This window comes from Typopeltis vanoorti, chromosome 22 (genome assembly GCF_054136105.1).
Source record: "Typopeltis vanoorti isolate ZY-2024b chromosome 22, IOZ_Tvanoo_1.0, whole genome shotgun sequence".
NCBI lineage: Eukaryota > Metazoa > Arthropoda > Arachnida > Uropygi > Thelyphonidae > Typopeltis > Typopeltis vanoorti.
Window position 1 is genome coordinate 9,413,699 of NC_143570.1, and position 21,269 is coordinate 9,434,967.

General features: G+C 34.7%; 1 protein-coding gene across 3 annotated transcripts in view; it reads left to right on the forward strand.

The window, feature by feature from the left end:
• LOC150094147 (uncharacterized) overlaps nucleotides 1-21,269 on the forward strand; it is a 387,756-nt gene that overhangs the window by 295,803 nt on the left and 70,684 nt on the right. For 2 of the 3 annotated variants that reach the window (XM_090412301.1, XM_090412300.1), the window contains one exon: nucleotides 3,054-3,223. In XM_090412301.1, coding sequence (XP_090268427.1) covers nucleotides 3,054-3,223 — 170 coding nt within the window. The remainder of the gene's footprint in view (nucleotides 1-3,053; nucleotides 3,224-21,269) is intronic. The other variant, XM_090412302.1, reaches the window with a different exon arrangement.

Sequence of the window (21,269 nt, forward strand, 5' to 3'; positions counted from 1 at the left end):
CTGTAGGATATCAATCATTAATGTTAGATCTAAAATTCCAAACTGAAAAGTAAGTTTAAAAAGCCCTTATATTTATCGTTTGATGCAAAATGCTTGCATAAAGCTGGGTAATTTTTCCACAAAGCAAGAGCCGTTTGTAAACTGCAAGCTGCCCATCGTAGTCCAAACACATAGCCGATCTTTAAAATTTCGATACCAAGGTCTTTTGCAATTGTATTTAATTCTCGTTGATTTTTTGGTGATTGAAGATAAAAAGCATAATTTATCCATAAATATTTCAAAATGATTTATTTCTTTAATGTTTTTTATCGAATCATCTAATGCTAAGTGTAAACAATGAGCACAATGCCAAATCACAATGTTGGGAAATTTTTGTAGAAGTTTGATTGCAACACCTGATTTGTTTCCTAACATTACACTAGCTCCATCAGAACAAAATGAAATGAAATGATTTTTTATATAGTTATCAGAAAATCCATATGAATTTAAAGTAGCAATTATAGTAGCATGTATACATTCCACGGTGGTATTTTCTAGTTCTACAAGATTATTAAACAAGAAGATCAAGGGACTCGCAAATTTGAGAAAAATTTAACAAAGGGCTCGCATGAGCTCTTGTGAGCCCCTTATAGTTCACCACTGGACATGGGCCAACCTATCTCTGATTAGCTACTGGTGGAGATTGAACTGCCCACTCAGTACCCAATTAGATAGGGTCTAAAGGCCTCACCTATTCCTATAAGAGAATAAAAGGTGTTAGCTGATTTTTTTCTTTTTCTTTTTAGCTGAAATGGGTTCTGCCTTTCTCCCTCCCCCCCCCATGTTAGCAATTTTTTTTTTTTTTTTTTTTTTTTTTTTTTTTTTTTTTTTTTTTAAGAACTAACCACTCAAACATACCCAGACTGGTGGTATATGGCTACACTATGTAGATATGTTTATTCAGCTCCATGGCCAAAAGAAAATTAGATTTTTATTGTTTTTTTTCAGTATATTTAAACAGCCAACATCCTGAACTGCACTTCAAAATGGAATACAACGACATAACTGCCGACTTTTTTTTACACACAATAGTCACTTCTTTCAGGTGATTCATTATTATTATTATTATTATTTTCTATTTATAGAAAGCAAATACTTGGAGACACAAAAAATCACACCATCATCCAGAAAGTTGAGTATGATTCTCTATTTGTTTAATTGCCACAGAGCCACCTTTACTACACAGTTTTAAACCAATGGTTGCAACCCTTATAAAATAAATGAAATATTACATGTTCTCTTTTCTTCTTAGATACTCAAGCAAAACTATTCCTATTCATTGTATCAAAAACACACATTGGAAAAGCTAGCCAGAACACTAAATAAATATAATATTCACACCACATTCAGATCTGTTGACCATAGTACAAACTTCATATTTTGTCGCATCCCAGGAATGTGTAATGTGTCTTGTGCCTCTAACTTAGCCACCTGGCAGACTACATTTGGATATTCCATCACATAGGCATAGAAAAAAATACAAGACTACATTAAAGTCATTACAAAATAGAGAAGCCATTTTAGAAACTAGCAGCAGCAACAATTCCTAAACCTTAACAAATACAGCTGCATTAATTTACTAAAAATTTGGGAAGCATTATTCTAAGACCACATCCAATCCTAACAGTTTTAAATATCTTTTAATCCAACATTAGAGAATGCCAAAATAGGAAATGGTAGTTTTTTAAGTCTGTTACAATTTTGAATTATTTCTTCTACCACTTGATTGTTGGTGTCTGTGTGCTTTGGCAAGTTGTTATTATTATTATCCAAGACCCCCATGGAGTCGGACTCATCTAGGAGGTCCTTTTATCATACACACAGCTCATCATACCGTGATGAGCTGTGTGTATGATAAAAGGACACACTCAAATTCTCTGCAGACATCACACTCTCATGCAAGGCATTCTAATCATTTACAACTCTGCATGCAAAAAAACCTGCTTCTCACTCCCCAGCTCACACCCTCTTTATACAGTTTCCTGGGATGACCTCTAGTTCTTCCCTGATCTCCCACTGTTTTCTATAGAACCTCTCCAACATTGATCCTATAAGAACCCCTTACTAACTTGTAGGTCTCTATCATATTTCCCCTCTTCCTCCCATCCACCAGACTCTAAATTGTATCTTCTCAATCTTTCCTCATATTCAACATTCCAGAGGTCAGAAACTACCTTAGTCATTTGCCTCTGGACCCTTTCCAACATCTCTTCGTCCTTTTGAAAACCAGGTGACCAAATCTGGGCACAGTAGTCCATGTGTGGCCTAATCAAAGCCTTATACAATGGAACAAGAATTTCCCCCACTTCTACAAGTCAGTGTCCTCTGCATCATTCCCTGAAGTCTTTGTGCTGTCCTCACAACCTTGGCAATGTGTCCTCTAAATCCCAGATCCTTATCCATTATCACCCAAGATCTCTCATTTCTTCCACCTCTGACAATATATCCTTACTAAGCACAATTTCTGCATCCCATCTTTGTTTCACAATTAAAACCTTACATTTTGTGTAAGGTTTTAAAATTACATGTGTGTGTTTTTCCACAACATCTTCCCTACTCTTCATGGTTCGTCTTCATCGTCTTCTGATGAAAACAGTGTGTGTGTGTGTGTGTGTGTTGGGGGTGGGTGGGGGTGTTCAGACGCTGGAACCCAATGTTTCGATATGTAAAACCCACTGTTGTCTGCAACATCGGGTTTCTGATAGTGTAGAATACATTTGGCTAGCTAAGTCCCAAATTGCGAATTATTCTTTGTTCATTTATCATCCATGTGGATACCTAGTAACAGATCTCCACCAAGAATTGGGTTGGGTCAGAATCCCCATTCATTTCTAGATTATGTGGAGGTTTCCTTCCACTTATCTAGCTTTGATCCTTAAAAGTGATCCAAATTTTATTTTTATTTATTTTTTTTATATTCTTTAAAAGGCTAAATATGTAGATAGATAGACAAAATAATTTTTAATTGTTTTAATTAAAAGTAAAATTTAAAAATGGTTAATTATTTTCACAAGCAGGCACTAATGAAATTGGATGAAGAAAAAAAAGTTTCTGCAGAACTACAGAAGAGCTTAGAAGAACTAAAGGCATCTAGTGAAAAGACTGTTAGTCAAATGGAGGTAGAACTCATTCAGTTGAGAAGTGATACCTCTGAATTAAAGAAGAAACTTATAAAGCTTATAAAGTAAGCACTTTATATTGTCTCTGGACTTATAGTTCATGTAATCCTTGATATAAAGAGATAAGCAAAGCTTTTATGTTATGAAGCACCCTAGTTTAGAATATGTCTTTCGACTGCAACTTGATTTTTTAATTAAAAATAAAATAAAAATTTAATGAAGTGATCATGTATTATTGCCTGCCTTTGTTGTACTTTTGGCATTAACAATCTTTAGATTGCAGAACAAGTATGATATTAGTGATCAGTAAATTAATAAGACAGAGCTCTATTAAATTTTAGAATTTAATAACAGATATGAATAAAGGAGTTAAAAGCATAAAAATAATATGATACTATTTAAAAGATGAGAATAAATCTGGTAATGAATGATGTGATATGATTAGTAAATACACTATGAAACTTATTAATTTTAAAAATGAAAAATATTAAAAGATTAAAAACTAGACGATAAAAAATGTAAAGGATAAGAAAAGAATGTAATGGCCTTGAAAGAAAAATATGTGATGAAAGATGAAGTCGATTTACAAAGTGAAGTAAGGCAATTTTGGGAAAGCTGTCATCAGAATAAAAGAATGAAATTTCACACTATATATTATGTAGGCCTTGAGAGTGCTTACTTCTTTTTTATAATCTATGAATAGCATGTGATTTAAAATGAATTTGCTTTTTTTAATTAAATGTTTTAACCACTGTACAGGTCATAACATATTTACATGTTAATCAAACTTGGATGTGAAGCATCTACTGAAATAAGAATCTCTCAGATTATAACAAGTTAGAACAACGGAAATGGACCAGATTTTCTTTGAACAACTGAAGAATACAATCTTCAGTTGTTCAAAACATTTAAACAGATTCCTTTTTCTTTTTATCCTCCTGCCTACACACAGTTTTTCTGTATGGTAATGAAAACAGGACAGCAAATGATTAAACCAGATCAGCTGGAGAAGTCTAGGCTTGAATTGACTGTAGGATGCAAGAAACCTTTATATAAGCTTTTCAACTGAGGGTGATAATGCATAAAATTATTTGATATATTTCATCTATATAACTGATTAAGGTTTTGTTGTTGTCAGGACTCCAGTATCTTTCATTCTGGCCTTCTGAGATCTTTGTCTTACTCTAAGTCTTTTTCCTGCAGTCTTGGTGTCAATCACCTGTTTTACTAACCTTACCTCTTTATTCAGTTCAAGTGACCATACCACCTGAGATTAGCATTGCTTACATTCCCAAATGCCAACATTGTCAAATTAATTCCTGATATCTTGATTTTTAATATGATTCTCTGTCATTGATGCCATTTCCCTCCTCTCATTTTTCTCAGACTGTTATATATATGGCCTCAGACTGTTATATATATGATCATCTGTTTTTCTGACCTGCCTCTCAGATCCATAAGCTAAAATTAGTTTAAACATTATCTTGTATACAGCTAATTTAGTGATGCTTTTTTTATTTTTTTAAAACTAGTTAGTGTTTTGTCCAATTTCTCTCTTATTCCATAAAAATTTATTCAGTTGATTCTTCACCATATCAACTTAGCTTATTGTGTTCCCTATTTCTAAATTTAATTTGCAAGCCTTAATAAAAATCTTGCACAAAAAAGTTGAAATACATTACTTGTTCTACTGATTCTCTATTGAGAATACAGTTGTCAATAGAGCAACGACAATTTCCATGCTCATTGTCGTTGCCTATTTTATAGTTTCTCTCTCTTTCTCTGATGATTTTTTATATGAAATTTGTTATTACAGCAGTTATTTAACTTGGTTCTGAAGACTTGTACTGCATTTTGTTTAAGAGAATCACATTATAAAGTCAAGAGCTGAGTTGAATACAATATTAAATCTGATTATTTTGATATCTAATCTGATATGCAGCTATTATTCATCATCTCTCTAGATCACATAATGATCTGGACAGATGATGTATAATAGTGCACATAGTATGCACTCCTGTTTTACTTATACAGGGTGTCCACAAATGTTTACCCTGATTATAATATAACTCTTCAGTGGATACTTGAAATGGAACACAAAGTTAGACTTCAATGCATAACATATAGAAAAAAAAAGTCAATGAACAACTTCAATATCTGCACCGCTGGTAACACATCTAGGGGTGTAATGTCTGGTGACTTCCGGGGGGGGGGGGGGGGCATGGGATTGGACAGTACCATTGACAGGGTGTAGCATAGAGGCAGCCTGCCTCATGGCAGCTTAATAAGGGCTCTTTTTCAGCTATATTGCGGTAGGTGCCATTGGTGCCGTATTACGGAAACAAGATATTTTACAAATATACGCCATTTAGTTTACCAAATAAAAAAGGTTCCATTTTCCACTGACATTTAAATATGTGTGCTTATTATATTTTAATAATAAAAAAATTATAGTCATACATACTAAAACTAAACATTTTAGAACCCACTTATTAGCTAATTAAGGAAACAGCCTGTAAAGTATCGTGAATTTTATAAACTCTTATAGTCTATCCAAATATTTAGTCTGAAACACGTGTATATTACACTGTTTGTTTTCTTTAATTCTGCTTTGAATTAAAAAAGATTGGTTGGTCTAGCAACTATATCGATAGAGGCAGACATAGCTTATAATTTAAATTTTGAAGAGCTTATAAACAGTTTTATTGTGCGATATCCCCGTAGAGCAAACATTTAATTAATGTTATTATGTAATCGTTTTGCATTAATGTTTCTCTTGTAATAAAAACAAAATAGCAATTGGAGATTTTCTTATATTTTTGTCTTATAATCCATCAGGGGCGATATTTTATTGTTTTCCTCAGGGCATGATCTAATCTGGTGAAGACACTGAGATTGGACCATCTCTGCCAATTCAGCAATTCGGGAATTCTCGATTAAGATGATTACGAACATCACAAGACCAATGGGGGGGGGTGGCTCCATCCTGCTGAAAGATAACATTTGGTTGCATCTCCTGTAGCTGGGGAATAGTGTAATTATTGAACACGTATAAGAACACATTTCCATTAATTTCTTTTTCAAGAAAGAAGAAAGGGCCAATCACTCGATCGTGCATTAGTCCACACCACACATTGAGTTTTGGACTAGCTGGAATGTGTTCTCTTATGGCATGTGGGTTTTCAGATCTCTAGATCTTTGCGTTGTGTCTGTTGACTACTCCACTCTCATGAAATGTTGTCTCATCAGAGAAACAAACACGCTGCAAAAAACCATTATCCTCATCGATGCGGTTCAAAATGAGGTTAACCAATTCTTCACGTCCTTGGACGATTATCTGATTTTAGCTGGACAATTTAGACTTTGTACGTATAAATAATTTCAAGCATTTGTGTACCACTTTGTGGTATGCAAACATTGGCACTGTAACTGGAGATTTTGTTTCTGCTAGCCACAGAACACATTGGGCTTTTTCCTAAACTGAAGTCATTTTTAAAGAAAATCAGCAGCAGCACTCCTGGTGGCAAAAGCAGTATACTGAAGATACCAGTATGGAAACTTTGAGTGCCCAAGTTTACCTGCAACAAAATTTACTCAGTTAGTTTCATTGTTAAAATATTATAGCCAGTTGAAATCAGGGTAAACATTTGTGAACACCCTGTATTATCAAAACATCAACTCCTTCAGTTTTAACTGCCGACTTACAGAATAAGTATTAGATATATACTGCTTGGAAAGAAGTCAACAGACATCCCGCCATGGGGAAGATGCATCGGGCCATGTAACTAGTCACATGTTTGTAGCTGGTGTAAATTGGAGGAATATAATGCTCCTAAGTCAGTGCAAACATTTCATCCAAACACAGGGCTCTGTGTTTGGATGAAATGGCTGTTAGAAGGGAACTGACGGAGCTCGAAAGAGGCTTTGTGATACGATGCCACTTTGCAGGCCTAGCAGTTGTTGACAAATTGGGCCATCTCAGCTCACCAATCAGTAGCCATGCCATACTGAGATGAAAGTGCAGAGAGTCAACTGCAAATGCTATGAAGGATTATATATAAAAAACACTATTTGTCAGTTGAATGTGAAGTTGTGGGCATTGACTGTAACACGAATCTGCATACAAGTTTTGTATATATTTTTTTTATATAGGAAGGGTATTGACCTACTGACTCTTTGAATGCTGACACTAGTTTCTTGACCAGTTGATAATTAGGGCAGGCTGTTTATTCCTTCAACCACTGGCCATATTTGCACATTATTTATTCATAGATGTGTACTGTGAGACCTCTACTCCATTCATTCCTGGCATTTGACCTGACTAGGCCTTCTGAGTTATGCAATGTAACCATTGTAAATAAAACTTTATTCCTTTATATATTGTATAATCAATGAGCCACTTTCCATTTTTGTTTACTATTGGTTCTCCAAATTTTTGTATATTATTGTTAATTTTTTTCATTCCTATTCTGGCATTAAGATCTCTGGCTATAATTATACGGTGTGTTTTATTTAATTTTTCATATATTCCTTGTAACTCTTTGTAAAAGTAATCATTTTCTTCTTCTTTTCCTTCTTCAGGAGCATACACTCCAACAACTGTTAAATTTTCTTTATTTAATTTTAATCATACTTCTGATATTCTTTCATTCCAGTATGTATAATGAGTTATTTTTGCTTTAATTGATTTATGGATCCAAATCATTACACCAGCTTTTGCATATATTTGTTTGTTTACTCCACTATATATGATATTGTAATTATCTGTTTCTTTTGTTCCTTTAAGTTTCTTTTTTGTTTCTGTAAGAACTGCAATTTCTATATTTTCGTCTTTTAAAATTTTATCTACTTCTTCTTTATATGCTATGCCTCTAATGTTTCATGTAGCATATTTCACCATGTTTTTCTTTCTCCAAAGTTTCTTAACCTTTTCCAGTTTCTGGTCATTTCCCATGTTTTCTGTCTGGTTTAGATTTCGTTGAGACTTGAAAGTAATATGTGTTTCCCTATGTCAAGTGACTAGCATGACGATAAGCCAATTGGAAAGAGAAGACAGGGTAGACCTCAAAAAAGAATATTGGATGGATAATGAGAACGGAACAGTATGGTCTATACCCATAATTAGCGTTATGATGATGATGATATTCCTTTATATTTAATTATATCTAGTCATATATCATCTTCTGTGATGATTATCTCTCTACATTTCAAGTTTGCGATTTATTTTTTGTACTCCTATTGAAATCCTCTTGAATATTTTTTTACTGCTGTTCTCACTGCTTCTGTCAATCTCATTTAAGTCTTTCAAAGTAATCACTGAAGACGTCAGAATATGTTCAATTTTTCATCGCCATCATCTTAGGTGGCACTTTCATATTGAAGGTTCACAATTATGGATCTATCCATAATACAACACTGGGACTATTACCACACAGGGGCCCCCAAGTTCAGGGGGAAAGTTCTCTCTCTCTCTCTCTCTATATATATATATATATATATATATATATTTGACTGTAGATCCATGTGGGTTCATGGGGTTGATTTGCCTGCTATGAGGGACGAAAAACCAGAGTTTCTAGGTGAAAAAATTCTCTAGCTCTGTATGAGACCAGCTAACTCACCTTTTGTCGAAAGAGACCAGATAAAGGTTCCTCACATCATGGATGGGAATCGAACCTAGGTCTTTCTGACCAAAGGGCTTCTTCTATACTGACTGAGCTATGGAGGCTCTGTTCAATTTTTATGTCACCTTTATTATTTCTGATTCCTTTTACTTCTCTTTCCTCCATTTATTAGCTTTTTCAATAGTCCCCAAAACATTTTATCATTTTCGTGATATTTATCGTTTATATTCTTATCAAAGCCCTCTCATGACTTTTATTTAGTTACTTTTATGCATAGCTTAGCTTTCTTCCCCCCCCCCCCCCCCCAATATTCTCTCAGGTTATTTGATGACTTACTTGCTAGGAACTATCAGTATTAATTCTTCTCCTGGACTATCTCCATGATTTCTTGAATCTTCTGTGGAGTTCAGATTTTTTTTTTTTTTTTTTTAAATATTTATGCGGTGAAGCCTGTCTGGTTCTTGAATACAACTTCATCACATGCCTCTTTTGGCTCTATTTCCATAAATTAATTTCTAATGCTCTCTAGCTATTCTGCATCCTCTTTAAATTTTGGTCTCCAAGGTTTGGTTCTAGTTTCCAGACTCATTTTTTCTCCACTAATGTTTTTATATTTGGATCTATAATTCATCTCTGAAAGCTGCTCAACTTCTATTCTTTTTTTAAAAACTTCTCTACAGATTTTTGTTTTTATTACTATGAATTTTTTTCTCCAGGATATTTGAATGGGCTAGAAAGGTGCACAGTTGAATTAAGATATTGGTTTAATGAAGCTAAATGTATGGGTTCGAAATCTGGGATCCACAGGTGGGAAGATTGCATACTCTGTTTAGGAGAAACTTTCTTCTTCCTTATCCCATCTATTTGGGGTTGGCCTTTCGAGTCCTCTTTTTCCATTCTTTCCTATCTTGTGCAGTTTCTTCATTTGCTCCACACTCTTCCATGTCTCTTCTCATCACTTATCTCCATGTCTTTCTCAGTCTACCTCTTCCCATTCACATTCAAATTCATAGATCTATTTACACTTTCAGCTGCTGAACCCCATTCAACATGTCCAAACCATTTAACCTGTTTTTTCTCCATTTTTTCAACTATTGGTACCACTCCCAAACTACCTCTGATAAATTCATTTCTTATGCTCTCTAGCTATTCTGCACATCCACCCTAACATTCTTATCTATGCCATATTCATCCTTTGCTCATGTATTTTCTTTACAGCCCAACAGTCTGATCCATACAACATTGCAGGCCTTACAACTCACTTATAGAACTTCCCCTTTAGATGAATTGGGACACGTTTATCACACAAAACAGAGCTGGCTTGTCTTCACTTCTGTCTGTTTAGGAGAAACTGTCTAGAGCAGCGATTTTCAACTGGTGTACTGCGAGATTTGTGGAAACAAATTAATTAAAAGAAGTAATGTCGTAATTTGCACATTTATTTATTAGTGTCTGGTCTTCTCTCTTTTTGTGTGTGTAAATCAATCAAAATTATGCCTTTTTTTGCCAGATCATCAAAAAAAATTAAAATAACATATTTTTAGTGTGCCGCAGAATTTTAATAATTAGTCTAGGTGTGCCGTATTATGGAAAAGGTTGAAAATCACTGGTCTAGAGGAAATGGAGGCAAGAGAGCTTGTGGTAATGGTGGATAGAAATATTAAGCTCAGGGAACATATCACAAAAATGGTGAGGACATTGATCAGCAGAGATAAGAGGGCTGTGGTTCCATTATATAATCCAGATCATATTTGGATTACTGTGCTCAGATCTGGTCATCCACCAGCAATTGTAGTGGATAAGATAACTTTGGTGAAAGTACAAAGGCAGTAATATAAGGACTGTGTCATGTTGAATACAGGAGTAAACTGAGGACATATTTGCAACATTTGGCATATGAAAGATAAAAGGATGACATGATCAAAACATTTAAGTTGTTGAGAAGTGCTTACTTGGTTCACACTTGAGAGGTTTTTCATATGGTAGAACAAGGGATGATCCCTAGAAGTTTAGAAAGAAAGTGATAGTAAGAGAGTGAGAATGTTGACAAAAGTATTTGAACACCTTGCATGCCATGCAAATTTTGGATTCTACCACATGCAAATATTCAGAGTGTTTGCATAAGTCTGGTAATAAAAGGTAAGATATGCTGCATGTTTTGCACTGTAATCAATATGAAAGATGCCATGTTCAGCTGAACTGATAGACTTCTAACGTGGGATGGTAGTTGGGTCTCGCACCAGTGATCTTTCTGTCTCTGACATTGCTACCCATCTCAGAATACCATTGCTTATGCCATTTGTAGATGGAAAGTTGATGGAAAATGCCCTGGGTGGCCACTGACACTCATTGACCAAGATCGACAAGCTCTGTCTCAGAATGTTTGAGCATCCTGCATGTCATCAGCAGTGGACCTCACAGTCAACCTGGAAACTGCTGCAGGCACATCTGTCAGCATTAGAACTGTCTGCAGATAGTTGCATGCCTTAGGTTACCACAGCAGAGCTGCTGCAAACAAGCCACACATCCTCATCATCCTCCTCCCCCAAATGTCACTTGAACTGGTGTCTTTCAAATCGTCCCTGGACTGTAGATGATTGGAAAAGGGTTCTGTGGATAATAAATCATGCTTCCAGATGTTTCACTCTGATGTTGGAAGTTTATTTTGCACTTGGTTAGACTATAATAAATTTAGTTTAATCCTTTATCCAAGTGTAAGCAAACAAAGTTTACGCCTGAACATATCTTCAGGACAGAGGCAACTCATAGTAAAGGTGGACCAAGATCTCACCACTCCTTGTCTCAGTATCTCCCATAATGCAAAGCACATCTCTTTGTGGACATGTATAATACTATGCATTAAGGGAATGGCCACTTCCCTTAATGCATAGCTTACACTTGGATAAAGGATTAAACTAAATTTATTATAGTTTCACTCTGATGGTTGTGTTTGAATCTGGAGATAACCTGGGGAATGGTTCTGGCAGGACTGCATCATTCCCGCTTTCATGTTTGGTGGAGGCTAAGTAATGGTATGGGGGGGGTTCAGTTGAATGGGGCTTGATCCATTAGTGGATGTGCACTAAACCTTGACATCTGATGGATACCAGGCTAGACAACTTCATGCTTCTGGCACTGTGGAAGTACTTTGGCAGTGCTCCCTGCATGTTTCAGCATGAATATACTCCATGCCATACTGAATAGCGTGTTTGGGACTGGTTTCCACAAAATGACATTGAATTGTTGGACTAGCCAGCTGAGAGTTTTGACTTCATCCCCGTCGAATATCTTTGTGATGAATTGGAATGCCAAATTTGCTGCAGACCACAGCAGCCATCACCAGCATCAGTAATGGGGGTAGCTTTGCATGAAAAATGGAAGAATATTCCTGTTGCGATGTATCAGAAATTGGTTGAAAGCATACCCTGAAGGGTAGTTGCTGTCATTCAGGCCAAAGGTGTCTCACTTGGTACTAGAAATGTAATTAAAACATAATCTTTTGACCATAACTGTCCAAATACTTTTGTCAATATAGTGTACATATATTGCATGAAGAGTGGTAGAAGCATGGAGTACATCACCTGAGAGGATGGTGAGAATGCAGAAAGTGAATTAGTTTAATGAAGAGATAAGGTACATTTTGTCTTATCTAAGACAGACCTCATGTGATGAATCTTATGACTCCATGAAGGTCCATAACAATTGTCATATATTTTAACTTACTAGCCGAGGTGGATGAAACAGTGAGACAAATTGCCCTTCTTATCCATGTTATTCAACAGGTGTTACAGAATCTTATCCAGATTTAGCTGGACATCTATAGACATCATTGGCTGGTTTTTTTTTTGCGGGGAGGGGTAAACAACATTTTAAAGATTAGTCATATATTTCTTATCCTGCTCCAAAATAAATGTTGATTGCTTCTTATTTTGAACAAAGCACAAAGGTTATCAGCATCGTTGGCCAATTGAATGGTGGTGTTTCTTCTCTCCTGTTAGTAGAGAAGAAAATAACTGCTATAAGACTGCTAGAGGACAATTTTGATGTCAATCAAGAGTGGAGATGCCAATGGGAGGTGTTTGCAGATCCAGACCTGCAGAATCTTCCCTGCATCGAAGAACAACCACCTAGATATGACCTTCCATGTAAAACTTGGATTACTCTAAATCGGCTAAGGACTAAACACAGTCGATGTGCAGACTTTTTACATAGAACATACGAAGGAGAGGAACAAGATTTCCCGGTTCCAACACTTGCGACTATTGACTGGATTAATAACTTAGATATAAACTTGTAATATCTGACTGATAGAAGAATTCTTAATTTTTGTATTTGTAATTTCTACTGGAATTGTTTGTATATTTAATGTGTTTGTGCTATATACATATATTTAGAGATGTCGAGTTTAGATTTTATATACATATATGTGTGTGTGTGTGTGTGTGTGTGTGTGTGTGTGTCTATCTATATTTTAATTATATACATATTGTTATAATTGTCATCGACACTGTATATGTTTCTTTTTCTTGCAATGTAATAGCCATACTATAAATAAATTCTCTCTAACCAATAGGTCATTTATTCATATCAAGCTATATTAATGCATATTTGTAACTGTGAAGTAACTTGAAAAAGTTCCATATTTGATCTCTAGAGCAGAGTTTCAGATTAAGATTATTTTTCATGTATGGAATTTATGTAAAATCTTTCTATCTTTTTTGTTATTGATTGTTTGTTTGTTTCCTTCCCTAATGTGATAAGCTGTTATTTCCTTTTTTATCTATGCAGTAAATTAAATACTCCTTTTGATTACATTATTGCATAATATTTCACCTCATTCACAGTATAATCTTAGGACACATGATTATTACATGTTAGACAGATTTATTAAGCAAAAATTTATGGTGACTATTACTATGTTTAAGCAATAAATTTTATATAAATATAATCAAAATGTCATATAATATTTGATGCTTTATCTTTGTATTAAAGTCATCCTGTGAAGTTCATAATATGTAATCCAGAGTGATCTGCTATACTTTGGGGATTAATTTCTTCAAGATTTTAAGCAAAAAAAAAAAAAAAAAGTATTATATGCTGCTTGGAAAGAAGTCAGCAGACATCCCCCATGGGCAAGGTGCATTATGTCATGTAATAAGTCACATGCTTGTAGTCATTCTAAATTAGAGGAATATGATGCTCCCAAGTCAGTGCAATTGTGTCCAGGTGAAATGGCTGTGAGAAGGGAACTGACAGAGTTGGAAAGAGACATTGTGTGATAGGATGCCATGTTGCAGGCCTATCTATTGTTGACAAATTGGACCATCTCAGGTCAACAACCAGTGATGCTATACTGAGATGGAAGTGCAAAGAGTGATCACACCACACACCAAATGTGACTGTAAGATGCTATAATGGATAATATGTATAAACTGCCATTTGTTGGTCAATATGTTGAATGTGGAGTTCTGGGTATCAACTGCAACATGACTCTGCACAAAAACATTCAAAACTGAGGCTCACAACATAGGTTTCCAAGGTAGGACTGCAATATGCAAGCCCACATTACTCAAACCAACATGCAGCATCATTTTCAGTGGTGCAAAGAGCATGTACAGTGTGTCATAGAACCCTGGAAAGCTGTTTTATAGAGCGACAAATCATGCTATACCCTATGCTGAGCAGATTAACAGGTGTGGATGTGGCAAATGCTTGATGGATGTCTCTTACCAGAGTGTGCAACTTCGACCATGAAATTCGGATGACAGTGTGATGGTCTATGTATTGCCTTGCTTTCCTGGTTTGGTCTCGAACCTCTGTTTGTAATGCCATGAACATTGAACTCCGAGAGGTATTTGAGCATTCTGGTCAATGCAGTGCTTCCTACTTTGTGATGCTTCTATGGAACTGATCATTGTCTCTTTCAGCATGACAATGCACCATGTCATAAAGCTGCTCCTGTAACTGTGTGGTTTGTGTACATGAATTTCACCACACTTGCCTGTCCTCCACAGGACAGGCAAGTGATCACAACCCTATTGAACATCTGTAGGATGAACTGGAACATTGACTGTGGTGAAGAGACATCTTCCCCCACAACATTCCAGGACCTCATTACATGCTTACAGGAAGAATGGTCTAAAATTCCCATCAATTGTTATTGTATGCTTGTGGAAAGTATGCTCTGTGAGATTGCTGCAGTCATTGCAGTGAAAGGAGGTCCTACATCTTATTAAGGTGAGGACCATGACTGTTTGTTCCTCACACTATGGTGTCCATTCTTCACAAGCAGTGTGTGTGTGTGTATATCAACATAGGTGTTTTCATTTTTAACTGCTATGGAGATATGAGATCCTTTATAGCTCAGTCGGTTTCAACAATATCCTTTGTTTGGAAAGACCTGGTTTTGAACCCAGTGTAGAATGCGAAGTGCCTTTACAAAGTCTTTTCAGCTGAAGGGGAATTAGTCAATCTCATATAAGGGTGGCAGGATTTTATCTCCCATAAACTCAGGACAAAAGTTAATAGCTATAAATATATTATCCAGATAGCATTAACTACTCTGTCTGACCAAACCATGCTTTAAGCTCATTCAGCTTGTCTGCTTTCAAAGAGGTTACGATTCTCTCAGGCAAAGCATTCTACTCATCAGCTACTCTCTCTCTCTACAGAAAGAACCTACTTCTTATGTCTTGCTTACACCCTCCTTATACCGTTATCAGGAATAGCCTATTGTTTTTTCCCTATCTTCCATTCTGTTAAAAAAATTTTTTTCACATTAGTCTGGCAACAATCCTTCACCTACTTATGTCTTAATCATATTCCATCTCTCCTTCTGTTTAGACACAGATTTGTGAATTGCATTCCCTTCAATGCTTTCATACCCCCACTACATTCCAAAGGTCATATCACCATAGTCAATCTTCTTTGTAGCTTTCTAATATATCTTCATTTCCATGAAAACCAGATGACCAAATCTGTGCACAATTGCACAATCCATATGATTGACCAACAAATAGCCTTATGCAATGGAATCGTAACCTCTTTATTTTTGCATCTCAAGGTTCCTTTGCATCCCATAATCTAATGTGATGACTTCACAACTTGTGTGATGTGACCTCATAAACTTCAGGTTCCTGTCTGCTACCATTCCCAGATCCCCATCTTCCCCACCAAGTGTATACGTTTTATCTCATCCATGCCTGACAAATTTCAGGACATTACACTTTGCAGCACTGAACTGATAGTTCCACTCACTTTCCCACTCATTCAACTATATATTCAAATTCTCTTAGGCCACAATCTGTTTGACTCTTCATTGTTTTCCTCAGTTTTGTGTCATTTGAACAGTTGCATATCTCCAGTTAAACCTTTTCCAATATCATTGAATGCAAGTTAAAAACAATGGTCCCAGAATAGATCCCAAAATAGTGACTTATCTTTTGTGATAACCTACCCTCATATATCACCTGACAGGTAGTCACTATTCAACTTATTGTGTCACAGCCTTTGCAAAAATCTGAGTACACTACTGTATGTGCATAGACCATCATAGAGAATACTGCTGTAATCAATCCACTTCTCTCCCCCCCCCCAACAAACCTGTCAACACCTTACAAAAGAAAAAAAAAAGAACACTAAATTAGAAATGAATCCTTTTTACAAAGAAATATTGCAATTAAACAGTTTGTGAAGGCCTTAACTGTATGAAGACCTAGAACCATTTACTGTGATCATGCTAGGTCTCAACACAGAAATCAATCTGCTCTGGGATTTTTTAACCAGTGGCTTTTTCTCCTTTGCAAAATCAACAGAACTCTCTCCCAATCCAAAACACAAAAAATCCATTGCTATTTCCTACATCTGGGGAAACTTAGAACAGATTTCATGCATTCTAAAAAGGCACGATATACAGATCTCCTAAAAGCTGTACCAAAAATTAGCTACTTTTTATTTGCTCACCAAAAGATCATCCTCCACCACCTAGACCATCCTAGGATCTACAGATTTAATGCTTTTGCTCCTGCAAGTTATCTTACTTTGGACAAACAGGAAGAATAGCCAAATCAAGCTGCATCACATTACAAAAAATCTGGAAGACCATTTGTGAGACCTTTAGCAAGATTCAACCACTTCATCCATAGAGGTCACCAGTTAGGATTGTAAAATCCTTCCTGTTTCACCAAATTTGTGTTTTTGCCTTCCTGCTATTGTGCCTATGTGCACATCCTTAGTGTATATTTTTGCACCCATAAAGATGTCTTTGGCTAAGGCAAAATATTGACATAATCATTTATTATCTAAATAAATTTAGTTAATAATCATTATCTCTGGATGTATGTTTTCTCCACTGAACATCAACATGAGTGATAAAAAATGTCTAAGCATTCATACCAGATTAATGCTTGGATATTTCTCCGTATTGTTGGTTGTCTGCAATGTCTAGAATTCCCCAGTGCAGTGCATTCCTGTCATTAATCTTTTGTGAATAATTAATGCTTTCATGAGACCTCAGATACAATGGTTTAAAGGATTAAGGTCAGGAGATTGAGCTGGCCAAGAATAAGGATCAGCAACCCAATGATTAAAAGGGATTGTTCAGATAATTGTAAACTTAGCAAAATATGGTAAATTCCATCATGATGGAAATGCATATACTGTTATATCAACCAAGGAACATTTTCCAGAAGACTGTCAGCTGCAAATGAGTTGCTGGACTTTAGGAAGGCATCTCTTAAAAAGACAACTTAAAGCTTAATATTTTACAAAATTAAGGTAAGCTTGCCCAGCAAGATGATTGTTGAACTTATATCAACCAAGCAGTTTGTTCTCTACAGGTCCACAGTTTACACTAGCATTGGAACTTTACTGAATACTATTATTGGAAATTTGGAAAAGTGATCACAGACATTTATGCCTTAATGTTAGTTACATTTTTTTTTTAGTCTCTGTAATTTAACTGCTTATTAGTTGTATTTTATTAACGTGTTTGTACGATACAAGAAATTAATTTTTCTTCCAGTAGTAACATATTTTCTGCTACTCCATACATAATAATTATTTCAGTGTCTTTCTTTAGGAGAACTTGTATGGCAACAGTTAAAATGCAATCATTTATTTTTAGCGCCTTCAGAGATATATTTTTGTTCAGTTTAAACCCAAGTTGTATGAAAATGGACCCAGGCAACTCATGCCCAGAAGTCACCATTCAAAATTTCCACTCTACATATGTTTAAAGATAGAATTTATTCATGCTCTTCCAAAGATTTATACTACCATTGGATGACTTCTAAGTACTTTTGAATACTATATAAAATTTCTGAATTTTTCTTTTCATTAAATACTGTATCACAAGCTGGTTGTTCTTTTTATAGGTACGAAGCAGTTACTAAGAGATAATGATAGTTAATGCACTTTTGATGGTCTGGATGATACATATTACTATGTATGTTGTCCTGTAAAAGTATTTATTAAAAAAACAGAGAAGCATAATGATCTATATGAAAGCTAGCAGTAGGGCTGTCTAAAAATTAAAACAAGAGAAAGTGATATGGTGTCATTAATGACATCATATGTTTCTCTTAATGGTTTCAATCCAAAAGTACTTTGGAAAGTTTTATGAAAATAGACCTAGGCAATCCACACCAGAAGTTCCCTTTCAAGATTTCCATCCTACATATGTTTAAAGATCGAATTTTTTCTTCTTGTAGCCCAAATTATTATGGACAAACTGAACATCTTGCTGTAATAAGTAGAGAAATTTACATTGATCCTTCATCAGCTAAATTTTACAAAGAAGGGTCTTGTGCCTGTCACTAGGATATGGGAAGTGTTTATCTGAAACAGGGACATTTAAAATTTATTTTATTTTATTTTATTGATTTTTTAAATCCAGTATTACATTTAGGACATCACTATTCCATTTGCACTCATCTTATTGCATATCACCTGCTCTTTTGATTGTTTCAAGTTCCAATTTCTTTGTTATAGTATTTTGAAGATGTTGGCCATTATATGGCTAATGAAATAATAGTATAAATAAATAATTATTACTAATATTACAGTTTGTGTCACATGTCACAAGGACTTGTGACTTTCCAAGTCCTTTCTTGGAAAGTTACAAGTTACTTGTAACTTTCCAAACCATTAGATACAGTATCACAATTTATTTGTATTACTTTAGTAATACAGAAGTACATGAGTATATAATGTTTGAGAATTAGGAATATGCTTCAGTAAAAAGATAAGACCGCAACCAAAATGAAACATTGATATGAATAAACAATGGAATCAATGAAAAATTCTCTTCATTTTTGTAACCAAGAAGATACTGATTAAATATTAAAGTGATACTGACTATTTTCATCAGTTGCAGAATGTACAATATAAATATTGCAGCACAGTAAGTTATTAGTTGAATATTTGAATTTAGAATATTAAAATGTCTAACAATAGTACCAGAAGTGGTCAAAAATTAACATTTGTTGAATGGAAATGCTCCCATTCAGTCAGCAACTACTTGTTGTTCAGTTTGTGACCAAACAGTATTATCATACTAGTGTGAGGCATACTGTACTCACTATACTTGGTCTGCCACATGACTTTTTTCTTTCTTTAGGAGAACTTTTTGAGGCAAAAAATAATTTAGTGTGTTCATACAGTAACAAAAGGTCAAAAGGAAAGGTCACAATTATCAGGCTTCATTTTCTTTCTTTATGCAGTAATTTCTTTATTATTTATACAGTAATAATCTGTAGCATTGAGGAATGCTTCCAACAGCATGAAAGACTGTTGAAAGTACCTGTACCATATGAAAACAGTCCGTTTTGAAGGTAATTAAACCAGTTTCTTTGAGCACATTTTGGTTTCATAATTTTAACCTTTGGTCTTTAATCTTAGCAGGATGTAGATTAAGCTAATTATTTTTATTTTGCAATGACTCATTGGTCAGAACACAAAACAAATAAGCAAATCAAACATGAATTAAACTATAGTGAAGATTTCATAGTTATAATTCTTAAACAGCAATTGAAATTAAAACAAGAAATAACACACAAAAAATATATGCATTCAATTTACTTTACATTCAAGCATAATGTTGAGAATGTCCTTTCAAAGATTACCAAATATAGTCTTGAATGGAATCAATGGAAGAAGACAATCAAGAGGTAGACCAAAAAGAACTTGGCTACAGTCTTTGAAGGAAAGGTCACAATTATCAGGCTTCATTTTCTTTCTTTATGCAGTAATTTCTTTATTATTTATACAGTAATTTTACTTTACTAATTATACAGTAATTTCTTTACGCAGTAATTCTTGGCAACTTTTTTTCAGAAATTGAATGAGTCCTTCTGAAGTATAAGAAATATTGAATTTCACTAGACTAACTTGCAATTTAGCAATGTCTAACTGAAATGCAGTTATGTATACTAACTGGTGTGAATTTTATTTTTATGTGTATTTCAGCTTTCTAATTCCTTTTTAGTAAATACAGAGCCCTGATATTTATTTTATCACTGTTATGTTTTGCAGGAATTCTGTTTAAGAAAAATGTGTAACTAGTAGATTTTTGATGCTTTAGTAGTAGTTATAAACCATGCTTAATCCTAGCAGGATATAGATTAAGCTGATTATTTTTATTTTGCAATGACAAGAAGCCTTAGGAAGAGTTAGCAAATTTGGTTTTGAGATTTTGACCAACATTATGCTTGAATGCAAAGTAAATTGAATGCATGTATTCTTTGTGTGTTATTTCTTGTTTTAATTTTGCATGATGTTTAAAAAGTTTCCGTATATTTTGCTACATCATCAAACAAAGCAGTTCCTTAGCATAAGGTATATTCTCATGATGGTTTCCAGTTTTCTGTTCTGAAATTGAATTGTATTAAATAATTAATTCACTCATATATTTTAACTTAGAATATATGTTTACATTCTATGTTTCAGTATTACAAAATGACAGAGACTCATCATGAAGTCCTTCCAAATATCTTTATTATATAATTTTCTTTATCAAATTGTACATGTTGTGGACATGATAATTGATTTAAAATTATCCTTAATTCAATGTTAACTACATGTTATGTGGCATGTATTATTTCTGTATGTAATTTTCTGCATATTTATTTGTTTGGATAATCATTGGCCTTTTTGAAATGATGTAGAGACAGCAACTTAATACCCAACTGCATTAAACTAAAGAAGAAATTTACATCAGCTAAAGCACTCTGTATCTATGCCAGGCTAGAAAAAGCGTTGTTAAGAGAACAAATTCATGAGGCACGAAAGAACTTAGCATCTACCCAAGCCAAAATGAGCGTGAAATTATGTTAATCCGGAAATTTGGAATATTCTAGACAGGATCACAGATGACTCGGCCAAGCACCTATTACTCAAAAACATGGAACAATTAATAACAAAGTTTAAAGCATTAAAATTATAGGAAAGCACAAGACAATTACGAAGCCATAACGGAAGGAGCAGCCAA